The sequence below is a fragment of the Monopterus albus genome, unplaced genomic scaffold, assembly GCF_001952655.1.
Source record: "Monopterus albus unplaced genomic scaffold, M_albus_1.0 scaffold284.1, whole genome shotgun sequence".
NCBI lineage: Eukaryota > Metazoa > Chordata > Actinopteri > Synbranchiformes > Synbranchidae > Monopterus > Monopterus albus.
In genome coordinates, this window is record NW_018128164.1 from 448,145 (window position 1) to 472,005 (window position 23,861).

The following is a 23,861-nucleotide window of genomic DNA, read 5'->3' on the forward strand; positions in this document are numbered from 1 at the left end:
GCCGCTCTGTGATACATTTCTTCTGCCTCCATATCCTCAGTCGCTTCTGATTTATTAGCTCTTTTCCCTCTTTGAGGCATTTAGTAGTTGTAAAGTATGCTCAAATACTTGAAGTGTAGAACAGACAAGAGAAGCAGTAAAGACGTCTGCTCTCGCTTGCAACCCGGAAATCAATCATTGTGGGGTGTCTTAACATAAGCACACAATAACCCATTTGGTTTTTTTTTAACCAGGTCCCCTGCAAATAAACAGTATTAACTGGTTACCTCTGAACAACAACCTGGCAAAGACCCAGTCTCCCACATGTGCTAAATCATAGTTGATGCAGCTTTAAATCTGCATATGAGTATTGTTTTCTTTTCTCTGAATATATTTCAAGCTCCAGCCTGAGTCAGAGACTGTTTCAAGTCACATAGCACATAATCCAATAGCAATGTGATGAATGTTTTGTCAGAGGCTGTGCTTCAGGGAGACCAGTCTTTTAGGCCTCTGCTGCAAATCATTTGTCTGGGTTACTCTGTTAAAAAACTAACTGGCTTCTGTGGCGGGATCATTCAGAGCTAAGATCATTTGCTGTTTGAAGCCAGAAGTATTGTCAAATTTAGATTATGCAGCCCACAGTTTTGGTGGTTAGCTGTAGGCTCTGGATGTAACATTGGCAGAGACTGTCCTTAGCAGAAAACATCAACATTGGACATTTTAACATATTAGCAAAATGTTGCTATTTAAACATTCAGTAGATATACAGCACCATTATTATTCATTTGGAGTTGTTTTTGTCCACATGATTCTACAAGTTCAATATTAATTCTCCTTTAGCTCTATTTTGGCCTCTGCTAACATTTGAGTGTTATAGCTGCTAAATACAGTGAAAAACACTCAATTACAAATAAAAGTCCTGCATTCAAAATGCTGCTTAAATAAAAGTACAAACCTATTAGCAGAAAACATACCTAAAGTACTAAAAGTAACAGTATTCATTATACAGAGTTGTTCATTTAACAATGTACAGTATATCATATTGGATTACTACTGATGCATTATTGTATACATCATTTAATGCTGCAGCTTATATGGTTTATAATTTGAATTACTGCTGGGAAGCTTGTGGATTTTCTGCCAGACATCAGTGAAGTCTTATTATACTGTAATTTTTGTATTTGTTTATTTAACCTTTTGTTTAACCAGAGTAAGAGTCCCTTGAGGTCTAAGACCTGGAAGAATTTCTCCGGTTCTGAAAAGTAACTGCAGTTTTAAAATAAATGTAGTGGAGTACTGCTAAAATGCAGTGAAGTTAGGGTGAAGTAACAGAAAATGAAAATACAAATATTGATACCTCAAAATTGTACTTAAGTGTGATACTTGAGTAAATGTACTTGGCTACTTTCCACTGCTGGCTAATGCTCCACTTTAGCACCTGGCTGCCACTTTTGTCTGCTGTTTGATGCTGGATAGGTACTGTACTATACTGTACAGTGGGTTTATCAGAGGTTTTTTCTTCAATTGTTGCCTTCTGCAGCTGGAAACAGTGCTGATGAGAGCAGGAAAGTTCTGGATAAGCTGAATTACAGTAAATTGCTCCATAGAACTGTAGAGAACAACAGTAAGGTAATGATTCTCAGTGGGCACTTCAGCCCAATCAACTCCCTTCAAATTTCACATTGTAATTTTTTTTTTCTTGTGAATGAAAACGTATTGATTAGAGCCACTTTAATAACCACAGTGACTGATCATTTACAGTCATTTTTATTGTGTAGGACTTGAGCTGCAGACATTTCTTTGGGCAGGACACCTGCTCAGACATGCTGTTTTGTAGTAGAACCTGCACTTTTGACTGTATGCAAAAAGAAACATTTCCTACAGTACATTAACATTAGAATTGATTAGCACACTGGCAGTGATCCAAGCAGATTCATAAGAACTACTCTCTTTTACCTATTGGCTATGCAGATCAATAGCACTAACCTCAATTAGAATTCATTCTCTAAGTGTCATAAAATGTTTCTTGTTGAACACTCGAGCCTTAATGCTGATTGTTAAATGATGCATTACTTGGTAGCTGCACTTGCTCTTACATCTCTGTGTGTTTGCATGAACCGATGCCCAAATGCTTGATCATGCTTGCGTGTCTGTGTTGTAAACTCAGTAAAAGCTATGAGAGAGATGAAACCCGTATTCATGTACCTTCATTCATCTGTCTGTCTGCCCTCGGGGCTTCAAATGAAATGGCCGTCTGGCTAGCACATAGCTGTTAGTTAAATGTCATGGCACCACCGCATCAGATGGTGTTGAGAGAAGCTGTCAGTAAATAATTCAATGATATGAATTGAAATGCCATTCATATATAATCTGTGGACATGTTGGCATTTTAGAATTGACTTGTTTCAGCTTTGCAGGTTTATGAAGAACATCTCTTGAGTTGTTCTGTGCAAAGGTAGTGAGGGCATGGCTTGCAGTAATCCTCCATTATTAATAATCCATTATCTTGTCACTCACACATTACTTGTGATTTGGTCTTCCGCACTAAACATTATTAATATGTAGGCTCCACTGCTTCAGTAGATTACCACCTGTCTGACTGAAGTCGTATAAGATGCAACCAGCCGAGTGTAGCTCTGCAGAGGCAAAACGTTGGAGGAAACATGCTCCACTGGTGTTGAGGCAGATGCTTTCTGTGGATATTTCCATTTACTTCGATGTTAGCTGCAAAGTGACAGAACAGATGGGACACTTGTGCACACACTCGACCACGATCAGTGAAGATATTGTTTAAGCTACTATCTTTTTGTTGATGTTAGATCAATTCAATTTGCCAATTAAATGTAATGTGTCACTGGATGGACTTATGTCAGAGGTGTTCGACTGTCTCTATGGACATGACTTCAAAATAAGTAAAAGAAGTATTTCCTCCTTAGTTCTTGTTTTCCTGCTTTATATTTCACTTTTGTAGTTGTGGAGAGCTTGGATAAAGGGATAGCTATCTCTTTCAGTCATCGTTACTCCTGTACACAACACACAGGTTCTGCTTGCTCGCCAGAAAAGTGCCTTTTATGTTTCACCGAGTTTGTTGCAATTCTGCAGAAAGAAAGATGTTCAGCTGTGAGGGCACTGCTGAAGGTCAAAGCCGTTCAGATGCTTTCATAACAAAAATTAAGATTTGCCAGGTGTCTCTTCCTGTCTCTTGTTTTACTGCATCACAAAGCACCATGAACTGTTTAGACAAATCAAAGACAGCTTTGTCATCAGCTGAAGTACTTAACAACCCCAAAAGTTTGAGAAACTTTCATGTAACCTCAGGGGTATTTTTTGTTTTTCCCCCAAAAAAACATTTCTAACATGATACAGACTCATCACATAGTCTAGGAGCCAGGCGATGGGTGCTGTGTGTCAGATAGGTTTGCACAAGATGAGTCATACAATCGTTGTCTGTTTGTGTATCACTTCTGCAGTAAGTCACAGTAACTATTTACACTACAGTGTCAGGGATACTGTGATGTCTCTAAAACCCAGCTCTGTAGACCTCGTCTTCCTTCGGTTTGCAGCTTTTATTCCTTTTGCTCATGGAGATAATTTTTGCCCTTTGTTTCATGTTAAACAATTGATCAAAGACAAATGTAAATCTTTCACAGAAATACACAAATTCCCACATGTATTGTGCAAAAGCTCAGTACTTTTCTGTCATGCCCTATCTCTTCTGTCTTTTTGGAGTGTCTCATCTCTTAACTGGCACGTACAAAAGCAGAGGCGTTATTATTTTTGTTGTGGTTACTCTGGTGTTTTATCACATTCCTACTATCCTTTTATCATCCAGACTGAAACATAGATAGAGTGTGAAAATGGATTTCAATTATATGTATGAACAGAATGGTAAGTGCCCTCTAAAAAGTGTAGGTGGCATTTGTATGAACTTGTGATGGAGTGAATATTCAAAACAACACTAATTATGTTAGTGAACTGAAATCTAACACCACAGCAATAGTAATCGGATTATCCAGAGTAATATTGTGCCTGGAACGGTATGCCTTAGTTCTGTGTCTTCCCCCTCCTCGGTGCTTTTGTCTAGGATACACCATTAAACAAAATTGGTTTAAAAATTTTGATTAGTATTAACACATGAATTTACGGGTGTGATGATACAAATATAGCCGTGATGATATAATCAGTTATCTCGGCTTAAGCTTGGAGACTGGGGGACTATGGGACGTGTAGGATCTGGTGTTTCGGAGCTTGATCCCTATTAAAGTTTAGAAGTCAGGATATTTTTGCCTTTGCTGCACTGGCTTTACTTTTTCTACTCCTCATCAGTTCCCACCTTATGCAATAATAAATCATACTCCCTTCCCTACTGAAGCCTGCAATGTAAGAGAGCACCAACTGAACCTTTTTAAAAGCTTATATATTACAGAAGTTCCCACTGGTCATCGAGTATACAGTGTATTAAATCTGATTTACTGCCCATTAACAAGTGAGTGAAACCTTTTGAAGGGTTTCTTGACAGAAAACTAAAGCATGAAACGTGTTGTTTTTGTGTTTGGACAGAAGCTGTTTTGTGTCTTTAGTGTTGATAAGCCTGCAGAATGTCAAGACATTAGCACTGGATCTAAGATGTTGTTGGGTCCATAACAGCAGAAGAAACATCCCTGCTCAAAGTAGAGGTATCTCAGCAGCGGTCAGGCATCTCCCACACTCATTCTCCTTTTCAATGTCTCAAAGTCAGTAAACGAGATATATGGTTTTAGGTGTTTTCTGAGCTTTTCCACATTTTTTTTCTTATTTGTTTTATCATAGCCTGCCTCACTTTAACTGAAAATTTAAAATAACATCTTTCTAGAGGCAATGAATGTACTGAATATACAAGATGTAACTTCTTTCTCCCAATAGAAGCTTGTTTTAGACCAAAGTATCACATAAAAAAAAAAAAAAAATTTCTTTACCAAGCCTGACACGTGGACCGACAAGTTATTGGTTTGATTGACAGGAAACCCCTGAGGCCCACACCCCCCTCTCACAAATAGTTCATATCTCTGGAAAAGCTTGGCACAGATGTCAACGAAGAGCTCATGATAATGAAGCCTATGTGTGTTTCCCCCGATCTCAAAAACTGCCACACGCCTAACAGCAGATCCTCTACTTTGACATTCCTGCCATGAGGTTAGATGGCACATGGATCTGGTTATTATACTGAAAATGCAGCAGAGTGACACATTTTCAGGTTAATAGCTTTTGTTCCTTTTTTAATGCAGGTTTGGGACCTTTCAGCCCTCTAACAGTGAATATGAATTTTGCTGGCACTTGACATTTTGTACACAGTATATCTTTCCCTTCATAATATATTGAAATCCTTAAATTATTGATTTCCCTTTTATACTCATACATTAATAATTTGAAGAAATAGAAATCCATTTACAAGTCTAACAGCCTGGCTTGCACTGCCAAGGTGAACTGATTTCATTTACTCCTTGACCACTTTCCACTATTTTAACTTATAATTGGTCTTTCCCCACTGACACGGCCACTTTCCACTTAGCAAAGAAACTACATTTAAAGCCTTTTATCGGGTTTATTTATCACTGTTCAAAACTAGGGGCAGCACGGTGGCACAGTGGTTAGCGCCGCTGCCTCACAGCGAGAAGGTTCCAGGTTCAGGCCCCACCCGGGACCTTTCTATGTGGAGTTTGCATGTTCTCCCCGTGCTTGCGTGGGTTCTCTCCGGGTACTCCGGCTTCCTCCCACAGTCCAAAGACATGCAGCTTAGGTTGATTGGTGTCTCTAAATTGCCCATAGGAGTGCGTGTGTGTGGTTGTTTGTCTATGTGTTAGCCCTGCGATAGATTGGCGACCTGTCCAGGGTGTACCCCGCCTTCGCCCGATTGCCGGCCGGGATTGGCTCCGGTCCCCCCGTGACCCCGCTCAGGGAACAAACGGTAGAAAATGAATGAATGAATGAATGTTCAAAACTATGTGAACTTGTCACTAACTGAAAAAGACACAGGTTATATGGTTAGTGCCTCTAGTTAACTTCTAGAGCACAAAAACAAAGAGGAAGAGAGCGTCGAAGAAAGTGAGGATGGCTCCTATAAACATGACTCACTCATTCACTCTGCAGCTTTTCAAAGCACATCAGTCATCAGACAAGTCACACCCATGTTTGCTGGCAGACAGAATGATGGTTTTTCTTTTATAAACATAAAAGCTTTTCTCTTCCCTGTCAAACCACAGACAAGGCTGTTGTCAGTGTTTGATTTTAGTGATGGGTAGTTTTATCACACAGAAGGGGTTTACTGAGTGGAGATATTGTGTGACTATAAAATCTGCAGATGTCAACAAGCACGTTTTAAAATGCCAGTGCAAACATTATAAACCCCAATTTTGAATGAATTAAATGTAGTTTATTGATTTATTTTTGCAAACTGTGTGTGTGTGTGTGCGTGCGCATCTCCTTAGTATGTCAGACAGTGACACTGTCAGTCTGTTTAGCTCAGCTGCCTTGCGGTGCTTAAACTGCCTCTCAAGGGAGAAGTCCTACTTTCTCCCTGCGCTCCTCTGGGTTGGCCTAGTCTGACTTCTTCACTCTGGCTGTCAGTGTAATACTCTGATCAAAGCTGTGATCTGTGGCTCAGGAGGTAGAGTGGGGTGTCTTCTAACTGGATGATTAGCGGTTTGATTCCTGGCTTATCCAGTCCACATGTCGAAGTGTCCTTGAGCAATGCATTGAACCCCTAGCTGCTCCTGGTGATGTTACCGGTGTGTGAATTTAGGAGTTTGTGAATGGGTAAATGGCCAAATAGTGTTTGAGTGTGCTGCATTGCATAGGAAAGCACTATACAAGTATTTACAAAAGTGCAAAAGAGTCAAAGTTGGGTCATGTGGGAAGTCTCTGAGGCTCCTTGAGGAAATTGAGGCACGTTCATTATTATACTCGGCAAAGTATGACCTGAGTTTTAACACAATGAGGAATTCAATGACAAATCATTATGATTCTCTGGTAATATAAGAGGTTTTTTATTGTTTTAAGGGGAATGTGCTTAAGGCAATGGAGAGGTGGTGTCAAACATGGAGGGAAACATAGTTTATTGCTTCAGAGAGAGCACTTTTGGATTGATAAGTTATATATAATATTCATTTGTTTTATGAATCTCATTCTTCGTGGAAAGGAGATTACTGCAGTATAATGGTCATAGTAGCATTTTAAAGGTCCTGAAACTGGTATAAAAGATTGTTGATAATCTTTAAAATATAACCCAGAAGAGGGACATAAAGGTAATCTGAAGCAGAAACCCCATTTAATTAACAAGGGATAAGCTGTAATCACTTTTTAGCAAGGAAAAAGTTGCATTTTATTAGGTTGTACTACAACCCCAAATCAGAAAATGTTGGAACGGTATGTAAAATCAAAATTGAAACTGACAATAGTGATTTGTGAATCATTTGTACATCCAGTGACTAAAGACTACTGAATTGCACTCTGTCTTTTTTGACTATAATTATGATTATTCCCTAACAGCCTCCTCCAAAAGTTTTAATACCTTCGTACTAACACGGCGATGCACGACAAAAGCAGAGTATGTAGATATAAACTAGGCGAACAGGCTGCACGCGCCCCCGTGGACCGCAGTCAGTCACTTTTTGGCACAACACCCACAACTCCTGGATTATCTACAATGGATGAGCACATCACAATTCCGGTCCCACAGCTTTACAGGGATTCAGAACAATCTCTAAATGCTGCACTGGCAAGATCTTCCAGTAACGCCAAAACAATATTGAGCGACCATTAGCTACAGCTAGAATGTTGTAATATAATCACACACCTGTAAAGGCTTATCAGTGTTGTCATCGTTAAATGAAAACTGACAGAATAATATTCGACAGTCTTAAATGAAAACCTGGAAAAATGTCAAAAGCAAAACAAAAACAAGTCTTTAAAATTGACTGATCCAATCAATATAAATGTAATGTTTAAAAACAAACTTTATGAACTGAAGTTTGTCAAACAGCTGAAAATAATGCAAGGTGTTTAAAATTAGCTATCACCTTGTTTCGCCTTTCCTTCACCTCACCTGCTCAAACTGTGTGTACGCATGGTCTGAAGTAAGCATGAGGTGCGCACGTTGTGTGTTTATAAATACCGGTTTATATGTGGTGAAAGGTTATGGTGTGTACACAATCTTTATGCAACTGGCCCCAGGAATAGTACATAGTCTTACTTTCTCTTGTCAGTGACAAAGAGAAAAAGGATGTATTGCAATATCAGAAATACCTTCACATCCCTCTGCCAGTGACAACTTGTCTTACCTGTGTCCCGATGCAGCCGCCAGCAGCTGTCAGGGTTTTTTCTTCTTTCCCCTGTGACACATCGTTTGGTCTTTGTCTTGTCTTTTACTGTCACTGTCTGTCTCTCCATCTTGCTGCCTTTTGGCACCTCTCTGTTTTTCTGTCACATGTCTTCCTCTGTCCCTCTGTTTCATTCAAAAAAAAATCAGCAGGACATTTGGCATTTTAGCATTATGAAATGTACTATTAGAGAGCAAGTGGCAATTACTTCTCTCATTTTGTTAATATTAACTGGAAGAAGCTTGACAAGGAAATTTTATAAATCTTTAAATTTACATTTTAGTTCCTCAGAGCTGTAGAGAAACGGGAATCGAGTGGCTGAATTCTACTGAGTTTGTTAAAGGGTTTTTGGGCCTTATAAGCAAAAACTTGCAACTTCATCTGATTTGCTGCACCATTTGGGGACTTAAATGCCATGGCAATGAGCAGAGAGATTTATTACCTCCTCTGCCACCACGCCACACTGTCATTGACATTTGGCTCCCTGAGCATTTGGCCAGAGATCCTGGTATTAGTCTTGAATAAAAGATGAACCCAGCCCAGTTTCTTTCCCAGCCATGGCCACTGAGGATATTACACTGGCTGAGAGCATGTTTGTCTCTTTGAGGGCCTAAGTAGTGAGGGAAGTAATTTGATTATTTTTATTTATTTATATTGATATTATTCTTGAAGTATTTTGCCATTTTGTCTGGTAAGAACGGATGTTACTGTAGGTTTTTTTTCTGTAACAGTCACTACTTATGAGCTATATACGGTCTTAAGAAAAAGTAATGGCAGTTTTCTGTATAAACTGGTCGTGAAATTGAAAGTCATAAATATCAAGAAACAATATTTCTAAGCTGATAAAACTCAGTCATGGTATTTCATGCCTTTATTGAACACACCCATTAAACATACAAAGTGATGGTGGAAAAGGTAATGGCAACACCAAGCTTCTGAGGTCACTAAATGTCAACTGGAGTCGGGTGTTGGCAAACCAGTCAATCAGTCAATGAAACGTGAATGGACATGTGGTTTAGAACGACCTTGGCTTATAAAACAATCAAACCATGTCAATATGCTATTCAGAAGCACCATCAGCTACTGTGAGCCATGCCTTGCAAAAAAAAGAAATCGCAGAAGGCCTACAATCAAGAGTTGTTGATTTGTATGTAGGTGGAAAGGGTTACAGAGTCCTCTCAAAGACTGCAGATATTCATCAGTCCACAGTTAGACATATTGTCTATACATTGAGATGATTTGGTACTATGGCTACTCTCCGTAGAAGTGGGTGCCCAGCCAAGATCATTCCAAAGACACAATGCAGAATAGTTAGTGAGGTAAAAAAGAAGCCTTTAGTAACAGCTGAAGACTTGGAGTCATTAGAGTTGGTTAACATCTGTTCATGAGTCAACCATACACAAAATATTGTACAGGTACATGTACAGGAAGCAATGTCTTATCTCCTGATATTTAACACGACCTTTTCCTGGAGGTAATACTGGAGAAAACCTTTACAAACATGGAGTCATCACCAAAGTTAATCCCAGTGAGCTGTCAGAGGAGAACCAGTTGTAGATTAGGACTACTAAAGAACGGGTGGATGCATCAGCAGCAGTCAGAAATCCAATATGGAGCATTTCACTGTGGGTACAATTAATCTTTGTGCTGAGATGAGGGGTGTTATTGTAGCAGCAGAGTTTGCAGGTGGGTGAACTGATTAAAGGCTCATTAACAGTGAATGGATGGTTCAGGTGCTTCTGGAGCACATACAGTCAGAAGTACAGTTTGTTTGTTCATTAAGAATTTTTTTTTTTCCCCCTGTGTACATGTTTTAGTTGAAACAGGATGGCACAGACAGTGCTGATTAATCTGATGAAGATGAGTGTTTCCTATAATAATTCTGACAGTATTTTTCTTTCTCACATACTCTTGCTTTTACCCTTTTTTCTTTGCCCTTGGTTCAGTTTTTTTCTAATCTGCACATTCTTCTTTCTTGAGCCACATTCATCTTTGAAAATACTGTAGTCACTCTAACTTACTCCCCAGCCTCCTCTTTATTCATGTTATTAGATTTAATGCTCAGTCTTGTCCTTATCAAAGTCTCCCAAAGTTCTGTCTACTACTGTACTATTTTTTTCTCTTATCTCAGAATGTGTTTGAGTTTTTTTTGTAAATTTTCACACTCAGGTATTTAACATGTTATCTCTTTGTCCTGTTTTTTGTTTGTTTTTTTACCAGGCATGGCTGACTGAGATCCATGAATACGCCCAACAAGATGTGGTGCTCATGCTACTTGGAAACAAGGCAAGACATGCTGGGAATTATTTATGACTGTAGGCAGAGACACAGTGGAAGCAATGCAAGTACACTAGGGCTGGGTACCAGGCTTGAAAACATTTTAGTTACTAATTAACTTTCATTAGCAAAAAGTTGGCACTGAATGCTCGGTCTGATTCTTGGGTTTCTCTTTACTTATTCATTGATTAGATATTTCTTGACTTTTCCTTACAGTACATAAGTATAACATTATTGGTTTTAGATGGATTTAATTTTGGCAAAGCTTTTGTATTGCAGCTTTGCATTAAGATTTAAATTTTTTTATGATCAATTTAAAGGATAGCTCTGACAATATTTTATATTTTTGATGAGCTGATCATTCACCTCCCTGGATGCTCATTGGCCAGCTGCTCCATATTAGACCCAGTCAGTTAAAACAGCCAGACCCTGTATAGGAACATTCCTGGACATGCAGTAGCCACATCCTCTGGTCACAGTGCAGCAACAGGAGGTAAAATATATCCATAAAACCACATGCATCGCCAAAAAAATTCCGCTTTTACAATGGCACCGCGCGACGTGTAAAAATAGAGAACTAGAAAAAAATACTAGAACATATGTACGGTTCATTTTTTGAGCTTTAGGTCATGTTTAAGATGACAATTCACCATTGTAACATTGCAGTTAAATCAGAAAAGAAGGAAAAGCATGGGCTCTTTAAAGCATTTGGCTTATAGAAAACATTTTCATATTCCTTCATGTGAGCAGTATAAAAATATTTGATATCTCTACCTAAACTCAGGCTTTTTCTTTTTTTTTCTTTTTTTTTTACTGGGAACAGTAATGATACCCAGCACTAAAACAGTATCCAGTAAAAAGTAACCAAAGCAACTTTAAGTACAGTGGAATACGGGTGTGAGCTGGCTTTGCAGTTTGTTTTCCTTGTCTGTGTACCTAGACAGTGGGTGAAGTTGTACCAGAACTTTCTACTGTCAGCTGGCTTTAAACAGTGATATTTCTACAAGTACATTTGGTCCTGTTCATTTCACACACATACACAACAAACGATAGCAGTCAGTCTAATGTGCAATTCACATTCACATCCCTCCATCTGAACAGAGAACAGATGTCTCCGACTTGGACCTCTGTCTAATTTCAGTCCCCCACACTCCATATCAATTAGCATTGTGAGAGACAATCTTGACTCATTAGCTGCCATCAGACCTGAACACAAAGAGAGGCTTGTATGTAAACTGTGGACAAACAGCGAACAGATCTCTTCCACCGCTGATGTTTACGGCAGATGTTATTACGTGCGTCTTTGTTCTCCCTGTCTCACCAGGCTGATGCCACACGTGACAGGGTGGTGAAGAGAGAAGATGGAGAGAGGCTCGCTAAGGTGAAGAATTTAGATGGGAGCACATGGATAAACTTTTCACACATCTTTTAATTGCAGTAAAAACAAGGCCCCTTGATGTGACCGGTGAAGGCGCTGATTTTTCATTTTCCAAATCCTTTTGTATAACTTATTGGATTTTTATGGTAGATAAAAAGCTTATGAATACCACATAAAGCTGGGAGGATTTAGCTCAGTTTTCATTTTCACTCTATCTTAAAATGTACCACCTGTAAACCAAAAAGAGAAGACAAAGGCCAGGGAACCTCAGATGTACTGCTCCCTCAGACCATGACATTTTATAATAAATATTTATTGTATAAATTCCAGTCTTATAGGTCATCATCTATAAATATTATCTTCAGGCTAATTATTTCACAGCCTTTGGTTCTGTGATAAACCTCAGCACAGCTACAAACACTAACCGCTGAAACTAGGAGCAAACCCTCTTATCCACCTCCCTGATGTTGCTTCACAGCATGGCTCACAAAACAAACAGCCAAGTGATTCTCTCCAGAAGTTGTAACAATAAAGTGTCAGTAATTTAAATCTCAACCTGAGAGAAATAAAAGCACATCATTTTGTATCACCACAGGCTGAAATAAATTCCCCTGCAAAGTAAAAGCTAGGAGACAGATTTATTATTTCTGAGCTGGATTACCCAAAGCAAACAGGTTCAGTGTGTTGTGAAATTCTTCTGTAAACATTTACAGTATATCACTTTCATTCAACAACCAAATTAGATTTTATTTTTGATGTAGCCTGTCAAAGTGTTGCATTTTCATATGTTTGTGTGCCTAAAATAATCTCTCATAATTGTCATTGCTTTGACCCTGCAGGAGTTTGGAGTTCCCTTCATGGAGACCAGCGCCAGGTCAGGTCTCAACATTGAGCTGGCTTTCACTGCTGCGGCTAAGTGAGTGTCACCCTATCTACCAGTGTTGTGGCTTGGCTGGCTAGCTTTTCACAGCAATTTTAGTTACATTTCACATTAAAATTTGAGGCTGAATGGACTTGAAAAAGGCAACAGAAGCAGTAGGGAACTCAATCCAAAGATTCCATCTAGACACCAGTTAAGAGCATGGACTGTAAAATTGACAGACAGGCCACTGGGACAGAGTCGCCCTGGTGGCTGGTTGCAGTATAGGTCACAAATCCCATCTCCTCCATATTAGTGAATAAGACATGAGCCAAACTAAAAGGTCAAAGTATAAACCAGACTAAATTTCCCCAGAGGTCACTTCTGTGGTTTCTGTTAGATATTAGCACATGGATGTGTGCAAGTGGTCATTTTTTTGGTAGGTTTATTTTAATAAGTTGTTTGATATAAGAAGGTGTATTTTGGTTGATTTGACAGCTTTGATTTGTGGCCTGATGCCGTCACTCCACTTCTGGTCACTACTGCGCAGAATCTGGTTTCAAAAATCAAGAATGGCTGCCGCTGTATTCGTAATATTTTGGCTTAATTTTTGCATAGTGGAGGGAAGTGGTGACACTATGTCCATCATATATACTGTATGTCGATGGTTAAGACAACACACTGCCGGGAATAATTAGAAGATTCAGAAACCTTGAATATGCCAATATTTGAATTTCAAAAATAAGGTTGCATATCGGATCACAATTGGCCTCCAGTCTAGTTGTGATGTCAAAAAAAAATAAAACAAAGAAATTTTACAGAGAAATTTCTCCCTTCAATTTCAGATGAAAACAATCTCATGGACACTGACAAAGTAATGGTAATAAGTGGAGGGACACTTCTTCTGACCTGCCAGTAATGAGTTATTTCTCACTGTTTTTGTTCTTTTTCTCAGGAAACAATACATAAAATGTTGTGCTTATATTACAGCTTGGTAAATTAGTTTTTAGAGCAACTTCAGGCAAAAAAGTGATTTGTTGTATTTATGGTGGGCAACTGTTTTGTTTAATCGCATCTTCCTCATTTGTCACAGGGAACTAAAGCACAGGTCCATGAAAGATCCTGGTGAGAAGTTTAAACTGCAGGAGTATGTAAGCAACGAGATGAAGGGCAGTGGGTGCTGCAGGTCTTAAAGCTGGGACCAGTCACTTTCTGGATCTGTGTGAATGTATGAATTTCCTTTGTGTGTGCATCACTCATCTTCATACAATGTGCGTTCATGTCTGACCTGATCAGAGGTGAGGAGTCGGCTCCAGCGAGGTATAAACGTCTTTACTCGTCTGTTTCTCCACTCTAACGCTCCAGTGTCCCAGTACACACAACCTAAATCTGTTGTCCAGGACTCATCTTCCTACCCTCCCCTCCTGCTTTTCCTCACCCACCTCCTTCTGCAGCTGTGAATGTAGCCCTAGGTTATGGTTTTCAAACAACAAAAGTAGGCACTGCACATCTGTTATTAACCTATTAATGGACATTTTCGTCCATAACATTGTTTGCATGTGGAGATTTTAAGTCAGACCAGAATTTATGGAAAGACATTTCTTTCTTATATCCACTTGAAAATTGTAATTTTATTTAAATTCTTGGTCAACATGTGGATAAATGTTATATACTAGATAATCAGTGATGTCTTCTTTTTGTGGTTCAGTGCATGTCAGTAATTCAGGCTCCCTGGAGCCAGTTGAGTTCACCAGCATAAACTTAAAGCATTTCCATGATTCAGCTACGGATATTTGGGAATACCTATTACTAGTAAAAGTAAATGAGTGTTGCTTTTTGTATAGTGCCATTGAGAACAGTATCATTAGCCTCATTGAATCAGTTTTAGTAGATTTGATTTCATGCTAAATACAATAATAGAGTATACTGTAGTTTAAACAAATCTACCTGGAACATGACAGTGCACAGGTCACAAAACCTGAAAACATTTTTCAGACACATGAAGTACTGGGATTTTTCCAGTTGTAGAGGATTAATGTTGAGTCTTGGAGCTCTAATGTAACCTCTCATCTTGAGAATCTTATTTTGAAAGTATAGAAAAACAGATGGTCAAACATTCTGTATGTAATCAAGTTTTTTGACAAATATGGTGTAAATACTTTTTTCTGCACATAAAAATTCAACATGAGATGGACAGCACCTTAGATGGACATGAGTGTGGGCAGGGTTTGGGGAATAAAGACCTACAATATGTTGCTAATGTTAAGTATTGTAGATGAAACTTTGTTTTCTGTCATTTCTTAGGTTTTATTTGTAGCCAGTGCAAACATTAGTAGACTACTTTTATTTTCAATTCATGGATGTACAGTGGCTTCAGAAAGTATTCAAACCCCTTAAATTTTTTTTGCAGACTTAATTTCAATCAGGTTATAGACATAAAGAGTGCCATAGTAAAGGATCTGAATACCCAGTAAGTTTTGATTTTTAATACATTTGCAAAATATTTAACATGTTCTCACCTTATGTTTCTCAGTGTAGACTGATAAGCAAAAGTTGATTTTCTCCATTTAAAATTAAATCTGAAAACATTTTTCAGACCCATGAACTACTGGGATTTTTCCAGTTGTAGAGGATTAATGTAGAGTCTTGGAGCTCTAATGCAACCTTTCGTCTTTCTACTTTTTGAAGCTTCTGTATAAATGGGTCATGTAGTGCCACAATCCGCTGAACATTTTTGACCAGTATGTTTCTTATAACATTAACAGTATTTAACATTTCTCGCTCCTTTTATAAGACTGTTGTTTTGGTATATTTCATCTTAGCCATAGAAACTATACAGACAGTATTTACTGTACTTTTGTTTTTCCAATCTTGATGTTGGTGATTTATTTTTTTTCATTTAACTACTTTTCAGTGTGCCACTTTGTAACTGAAAGTTAGCTACAATAAAAACAGAAGGTAATGTGACTTTTACCCTTAAGTGATTATATTTCAGACTTACCCAGATCCTTCTCTCACACAGAGACAGGATGTCTTGCTCAGTTACACTTAAGCCACCCGAAATGTGTGTTCACATGGTCTGCATGGTTTGAGCGAAGGGATCCCTCCCTAGCATACGGTTCAGAAACATTTTTGTGCCATTCTTTTCAGCACTTATGCTAATGAGTCCATAAGTTTAAAACTCTTGTCTCCCTCTAGTGGATAAATAATCATATGACATAACAGCCAATGTTTAACTGATCTATATTTAATGCAGTTTTACAAAAACACAAGAGACTAAGGAACGTTACATAAAGCTGTTTACAAATTCAAGCAGCTGAATGTATTAAAAACATACACAAATAGCTTACTGTCCCTGCAGTGCTTGGCACTGTAACAACAAAAGCTACAGCACAGTAAATTAGTTAATAAATACATTCACAATGAAACATCACTACTCGTATAGATGGAAAAAAATACATAGTTAAATATCATTGTGCTCTATGTGACTATAAATGTAAGGATGCACGCGAGTACCTGCAGACCATATTTGTATTAACTCCTCCTCATTGACATGTCAAATGTTTGTCTGTATCTAACTGGCCAGAAGGACACAGTTCGTAGACTTAGTTGAAATGTAAGGTAAATTCAGTTAAACATTTCAGTGAAAGTATTTATGCTTATATTAATGAGAACAGTGAAATCTCTTCACATCTGAGCAGCAATAGTTCCGATTCCTACGCAAAAGTCATGTATAATGGGTTAGAGTCCTGCATCAGGTCAGGTACCTGCAAAAAAAGTCTAAAGGGTTTTTAAAAAAAAAAAGTTTATATTAATTCACGGGCGCTGGTAAAAACAGACTAAATGTGGGTGGGTAGCAAGTGAAATAATTTAAAATTAAAAGGCACAGCTTCTTTTAAACATCTAATCCAGCATAAATTTACCGATCCTAAATAACCAATAAATTTATTGTGAAGTCCTATGACACAACCGTTGACCCCTCAACACACATCCAGCTCATAGGACCCCACTCAGACATCAGCATAGGCTAGGCGTCAGTGTGTCAAAGTGGATAACCTAGTGTTGAATATAAAATTGTGGACAATGCATCATCGATGGCCAAGTCAGACATATGGGAGGAATTTGGTGTGGTTACAGACACTGAGAACAACATTATCAGTGGCTCTGCAGCTTGTAGACAGTGTAAAAAAACTGTTAGCATTTGATAGCCGCAAGTTAGACACTTCCTCACTAAGGGGAACAGCTGCAGAGCCCAGGTGCTACGTCCAACGACAGATACTTTTCCAAGAATACAACTCTCAAGCACTTTAAAGTAGCTGACTGTGTAACTTAAAGTCTATTTTAATTGGGTCAGGTCTGGATTTCATTTAGAAATAACTTCAGCTAATGGGTCAGATCTGAAACGGAGCTATGCAGGTGCGGGTTTTCAAAACTGAACCCATGCAGGACTCTAATAGGTTTCAAATTAAAGGAAAAAACCTAAATAAATAGTCTCTTCCAGGATGAGGATGCCCCTATCTATGGGGCACGAGGGGTAATTGAATGGTTTGTCAAGTATGAGCATAATGTTAATCATATGCTGTGGTCTTGGTAGTCACCAGATCTTAGAGGTGGAATGGTTTGATTTGGTTTTGGGGGTCACAGTTTTTGGTTCGGTACATTTCTTGATAAAGCAGAGGGAGGGTACTGCCAATTTCAACAGGCTGTTTATTGGCAAAAAGTTAAATTTATGCCTCAAAACATATGGAATATAAACACTGCATCACTGTCAAATTATTTTTGTCTGGTATATTTTTGCTGTCTACCAGCCCGGTAAAGGTTTCTCCAGGTGCTGTCCTGCTGACTGACAGCTCTTCTGATGACATGGCTTTCAGTCTCACTTTCAGTGTGAATTCTCAGAAAGTCCGTAGTAGACCAAAACAATTCTGGTAGATCCTCTGTCTTGTCCACTTGCCATTTTCAAGAACACTTAATCCGTGGGTTACTGGCGCAAGGCGTTTTTCTTCCTCACTAACTTTAGATCTTTCTTTGTGTATGCCTTAACCTACTGTATTTCAAATGAACCAAACAATACATAACATGCCCCAAACCATGACTAGCAAACCAAATGGGTCAGATTTTTTTTTTTACTTGAACCATTCCACCCCTACCAGATCACTACAGAAGCACATTGCTATCAACAAAGAGGGGGGGGATGGAGGATCATATTTTCATAATTACAAGAAAAGATCTTTTCTAGTAATTATGAGAATCCAGGGGTTGGAACACTGCAGAACTTACAGGAAAATCATCAGGTTTTAACTAATTATTTGGTGTCATCGTAATTCCGTGATAGTTGTCAATACATTTAATAGTGCATAGCAAAAAGGAACTGATATTTAATTCGGTGTACTTAGTATTTCAAAATGTAAACAAGTAAGATAAAAACAACACCCAAGCTGCAGCCCACAGTAACTCGGATCTATGGCAACATTATACTTTCTTATAAAAGTATAATCTGTTCATATGATTGAAATTTCAATGTTAATCTAACACTTTCCAAAATAAGAAAGTCACTTTTGGCTTTCCCGTTTAGGGGTCACCACAGTGAATCGTCACACTGATGACTTGCATGTTGATATTTGGCACGTGTTTTACGCCGGATGCCCTTCCTGACGCTACCCTGACTTGAACCCAGGCCGCAGCGGCAAGAGCGCTGCACCTTAACCACTAGCCTACCAGGGACGGCACGTTCCAAAATACTGTGCCAATAATCTGAAACACTGATTTTAAACTCATATTCATTATATACAATAGATAGCCTAACAGCCTATAGGATCTAGGATGTAGACAATTAAATCAAGTAGCCTCTGTCTTCTTAAGTAGCAACCCTAACCTACTCTATTATATACAGGATCCTGATCTCGTAACTATGACAAAGCATTAAACAGTATGTTAATAGTCATCAAATGCAAACTGATGTAAACTTTGACACAGGACACATGTAGGCTATAGGCTACATAATGTCGCCATGTGTTACAATGTTGGTGTCATTTTTAGGCTAGGCTATATTTGTTTACGTTTTGAAACACCAAGTACACCAAATTAGCTATTAATAGTATTTCACTGATACTAAATAATGTTAAAACCTGATGATATTCAGGAAAGTAATGAATATGCATTATCTCATAATTATGAGATCAGGATCTTGTAATAAGATAGTAAGTCATAATTATGAAATAAGATCCTCCAGTTTTTTTTTCTCTTTGGTGAATGCAATGCACTTCCGTAGATCTCAACCCAACTGAACACCTATGGGAGAATTTAGACCAACATGTCAGACGGCGCTTTCCAGCACCATCATCAAAAAAAACAAATAAGGAAATATCTTATGGAAGAATGATGTTCATCACTCCAGATAAGTTCAGAGACTTATAGAATCATTGCCAAGGCGCAATGAGGCTGTTCTGGTGGCATATCATGACCCAACGCTTTACTGAGACCTTCTATGTAGGTTTTCCTTTCATTTGTCATCCATCTATACACAACTTTTGCACATTCACACCAGACTGATTGATCTCTTTCAAGTATGTAAGTGACATCACATAACAGATGAGTGAGTTAGGCTAACTTTCGTGAGCTTAGGAGTGATTCCGACTCCCCACGAAATGATTCTGGCACACAGTGTAAGTGATGTTGAGCGGGCTGGCAAGTAGCTTACAAGTAGTAAATGTGTGAATAATGCAGTGGAAGCTGTCTCACCTTTTGGTCCTTTTCTCTGTCACCCTTCACTTTTTACCAGGGCTTCTATTATGAGATGTCCAATAATGACCCTTTTCTCCTTCCATGCTCCTCAGGCTGCATCAGTAGTTCTTCAGACACCAAGACAGTCATGGCTTGTGCTTAAAATAGGCTTCCACTGCAGAGAGAACAAAAATATTTATCAGACTCAGCGGTTAAGAAAAAGGAGGTAACTAATGGTTTGACTTTGTTGGGTAGTTAACTTACCTGCATACTCGTGAGGCAGCATTGGTCTGTTGATAACACTTTGAAATGCAGCAATCCAATCTTTCTGATCCTCTTCAGTCTCACATGCAAACAGGAACTTCCTGTCTGGGGTCACGATGGTGATTCCAAACTGCCAGTGGTAACCCTGAATGTTGGGAGGGAGGCTGGGAAGCACTGTGTAGTCGTTCTCCTTACACCCAATGAACACCTCGCCTCGTGCATAGGCCTCCTATCAGCAGAGAGAAAAACACAGTTAATCTTTCTGTTTTAAACTGTTGTTAGAGTTTCAATAAGGAATACAGATGTAAATAAAATGAATGTAACCATGTCACATTTCTAATATGGAATGTTGCTATTTTGGCATGTCGAGCACCACAAACTCCTTAGGATGAGCCGTAGCCTCTCTATAAAAGCAGAGCAGATGATACACTATAAAGAAAAGACAGAACGCCATCTGCTGGTCACAGTGTAACTACAGCAGTTTCCCCCATGAAGTGAAGCTTTAATACCAGTGGCTCTTTGAAGTACATGAGCCTCCTGTCATCCATCGTAAACCATCTCTTCTTGAAGCCCTCTGTGTGCTGTGGGACAGAACAGGAGAGGAACATGTGGCAGCAGCTCAGTTAGACTTAACATAAGTCAAATGTGTTGGCTTTCATGCTACAGCATAGGCTCTGCACATTTCTCTCCCTTTGTATATACCATGTTGTGGAAAAGTAGTGTACAGTAGCAATACAAGTGTTGCTGAAACTCAATCCAGAACACTGCATTACCTTTGGACCGGTTTTCTCCATGTAACCCTCCTTTTTGTAGTTCCTGGTTAGCTTTGGCAACAACTAGACAATAAAGAACAAAAATGTAGTCACTCATTAACATCAACAGTGTGTCCATGTGCAGGGCTGTAGCCAGGTTACATACGATCCCTTCCACAAACATTCTGAGTGCACACCAAAAGGAAAGGCTCAGCATTTTTTGTTAAATTGAATTCTTTAATTTTTTTTTGGCTTAAAAGTAACAAAATTTAAATGAGACTGAAAGACTGGAATCAAATTATTTTAACTGTAGAATGTAATCCACAGTCTGCTCAAAGTCAAATTCCCTGAAAACGTATAAAAAGCATGACATCAATTTGTTCGGTGGCAGCTACAGCCCTGTGCGTATCTATGTGTTTGTACATATGAGTGCATGTACTCACATCAGAGTTGGGCGCCCCAGGAAAAGCCACCTGCAGGTAGTGAAGTCGGGCTGCTCTGATGGCATTGAACCAGTCCACAATTTCCTTCAAGGCAAGACAGAGCTCCATTACTGACTCGCACACGCACGCACGCAAACACACACACACACACACACACACACACACACACACACACACACACACACACACACACCACACGCCCCAGCTGTTTCTAATTACCTCCAGTACTACACATGGCGCTTCTTATGAGACAAAATGGCTTCTTCTAAATGATATGTATTAGAAAAAACATTTAAAAAGGAACCAAATATTATTTAAGTAAATGCTGAACTCTAATCTTTACCTTAAACACAATTTTAATCTTAACTCTAAAACCAAGTCTCAAGTCTAAACATGTCCACACAACTAATGATCATGATAAATCACTTTTATCGGCCAAGTAAGTAAACAGAGGCAGCCATCTACAGCGCCACATTTTACACACACACACACACACACACACACACACACACACACACAAAGACAATTCAACATGTGGAAAGAGGAGTACAGGAATCAAACCACCAACCTTCTAGGTGGGGGCTGACCACTCCACCTCCTGAGCCACAGTCACCCCTAACTAGAGAGGGACATGCACAACTGCTCTTTTTTCCCCCCACCCAAAACAAAGAACAGAGGCACTACACCTCACCTTGCCATCCTCATGGTAAACAAAGATATTCCTAGTGCTGTTGTCCTTCAGATAGGTTATCTGCAGGCCATGGGCAGTGCCAATTTTAGTTGGCTGGAAAGTGGCATTCACAGTACTGATCTTCATTACTGCTTTGGGCTCTCTGGCCTGCAGAAAGGAAAGACAAGAGAATCAGCGGCTTGTTCTCAAAACGTTCTTTTGTTTATGAAGTAAAGATCACAATACACACATTATGGTCTATGCAGGCACCATTTAGCTCTTTTTTTCTCCTCACCTTAATAATTTTTACATTTAAATAGTAAAGCCTGTTTTTTTTTGTAGAAATCTGCTCCAAAACATGTCTTAATGTGAAGAGGTGCTGTTGAAGCCTCCTGTGACCCAGGCTCATTGAACAGCACTGGCAGCAGTGCAGAGATTTTAGCCTCTAAATGGTTTTGAGCAGAATTGACCTCTCTGACCAGTCAGAGTCCACTTATTTCTGCTTGATCAGTAAAATCATAGACAAGGAGAGGGAGTGCTGGGCGGAGCACAGGGGATTCATTTGGAGTTTCATGTTAGTGCTACCTTAAGTCACATGCTGTAGCTTTAACAATGTTTGGCAAAACATGCACATCCTTTACTTAAACAACCAGAGATGTAAAAAATATCAGGTCATTTGTAGATAAAGTACCATATTTAACAAGGCCAAGAGAAAAAGAGAAGGCACTTACATCATGCTTGTTGAAGTACTTTAGAACACCCTCACGCTCAGACAGAATAAATTTTCGACTGAGGTACTGTCTGTTGTCTCTACCTCGTTTCCACAAAAACCCCTCCCTGTAGCCTGCCAGGAGGGGAACCATGGGGTCCCATTCCATTGACAAAACAAGAAAACAGAAAGAAGAGACAGCCGATTTTACCAAAATACTACATACAATACCCCCACAAATGAGTGCAGTGATTTGGGGCTATTTGAAGTCAGCTGAACAATATAAATTCTCTTTTTAACATTGTTTCTGGCCTCCCCAGCACCATACATAAGAGGGTCAGAATATTAGGAACATCTCTGAATATAATGTGGTCCAGTACACCACCACCATGAACTATGGCCTCAATAATAAACATACAGTATAACTGATCTTATGCAATTTCACCAAAAAAAAAAAAAAAACATTATGAGCTTCAGATCTTAAACACAAGATCTTAAAGCAGAAGCGTAAAATTGAATTGCATATAATTCTAAAGGTGCAATTACTAATGTGGCCAGGGTAGGTAGCATGGCGTCAGGTTTGCAGAACTTCTTCCCTGAAAACAGCTGCCTGCTAAGAGTGAGGATGGAGTTTGCTGGGCAGAAAATGGAAATGCTCAGATGCTCTGTATAGCTGCGGGGAAATGCACATTACACAAAGCTTTTAGATTTTTATATAAAACAACTGATTAGTGCAGCTTTAATAGGGGTTATGCGCAACTTACTTCCGTATACTGCAAAACAGAATCATCCGTTTCCGGTTTGCGACTAGTATGAAATATGGCACTGTTCTCCTCAAGATGTCTCCAAGAACTACCAAAGATGAAGATCACGGATGTCCACCGAATATGCAGTTCGACGTCTAAAACATCGGGCAGCAAGCTGGATAAGGGGTTTAAGCTATATGCTTCTTCATACATCCACGACTACGAAGGTAGCATTATGTATTGGCTATCTTACAAACGGAGATGTAGCTAAGCTAGTTCGTAAGCTAACTAGCTAATATCTGTGCAGATTCTCAGTCATCCAGGTCATAGTAAACCGCAACCGAAATAACCCTGGAAATCAACTGGACTTGGATATCTAGATCGAAGACGTTTCACCTCTCATCCAAGAGGCTTCATCAGTTCTGACTGACTGGTGTTGAGTCGGAGATATTTATCCCCCTCGGTGTGGTTTCAGTCCTTAGAAGACCAACACTGCCCATTAGTGACTGAGTCGTTACAGCCCAGTATCAGTGAGGGTCGTTACCTGTCTTTGGATCCTCCCCTGTCAACCGACGCCTATTGTCCTGGTGGGCATGTTTGGGCAGAGATCTCAAAACCGGGTTGTAGATGGAAGACAAGTTGTGTCTTAGTCCACCACCCCTATTTAGTGAGGGGTGTTCTATTTTTACGAAAATAGCTTCCTTAAC

At 39.2% G+C, this 23,861-nt stretch overlaps 2 protein-coding genes across 3 annotated transcripts in view; one reads left to right on the forward strand and one right to left on the reverse strand.

Annotated features, from left to right (window-relative positions):
* LOC109973216 (ras-related protein Rab-26) overlaps window positions 1-15,814 on the forward strand; it is a 43,130-nt gene extending 27,316 nt beyond the window's left edge. For both annotated transcript variants that reach the window (XM_020622631.1, XM_020622630.1), the window contains 4 exons: window positions 10,554-10,619; window positions 11,935-11,991; window positions 12,828-12,904; window positions 13,941-15,814. In XM_020622631.1, coding sequence (XP_020478287.1) covers window positions 10,554-10,619; window positions 11,935-11,991; window positions 12,828-12,904; window positions 13,941-14,040 — 300 coding nt within the window. In that variant the 3' untranslated portion in view covers window positions 14,041-15,814. The remainder of the gene's footprint in view (window positions 1-10,553; window positions 10,620-11,934; window positions 11,992-12,827; window positions 12,905-13,940) is intronic.
* A 2,687-nt stretch (window positions 15,815-18,501) lies between these two features.
* Window positions 18,502-23,861, reverse strand: part of LOC109973220 (arf-GAP with dual PH domain-containing protein 1-like) — a 15,443-nt gene continuing 10,083 nt past the window's right edge. The window contains exons 5-11 of the mRNA XM_020622633.1: window positions 22,431-22,543; window positions 21,721-21,867; window positions 21,030-21,113; window positions 20,608-20,670; window positions 20,344-20,415; window positions 19,835-20,063; window positions 18,502-19,745 (exon numbers count right to left, since the gene is read on the reverse strand). Coding sequence (XP_020478289.1) covers window positions 19,717-19,745; window positions 19,835-20,063; window positions 20,344-20,415; window positions 20,608-20,670; window positions 21,030-21,113; window positions 21,721-21,867; window positions 22,431-22,543 — 737 coding nt within the window. The 3' untranslated portion in view covers window positions 18,502-19,716. The remainder of the gene's footprint in view (window positions 19,746-19,834; window positions 20,064-20,343; window positions 20,416-20,607; window positions 20,671-21,029; window positions 21,114-21,720; window positions 21,868-22,430; window positions 22,544-23,861) is intronic.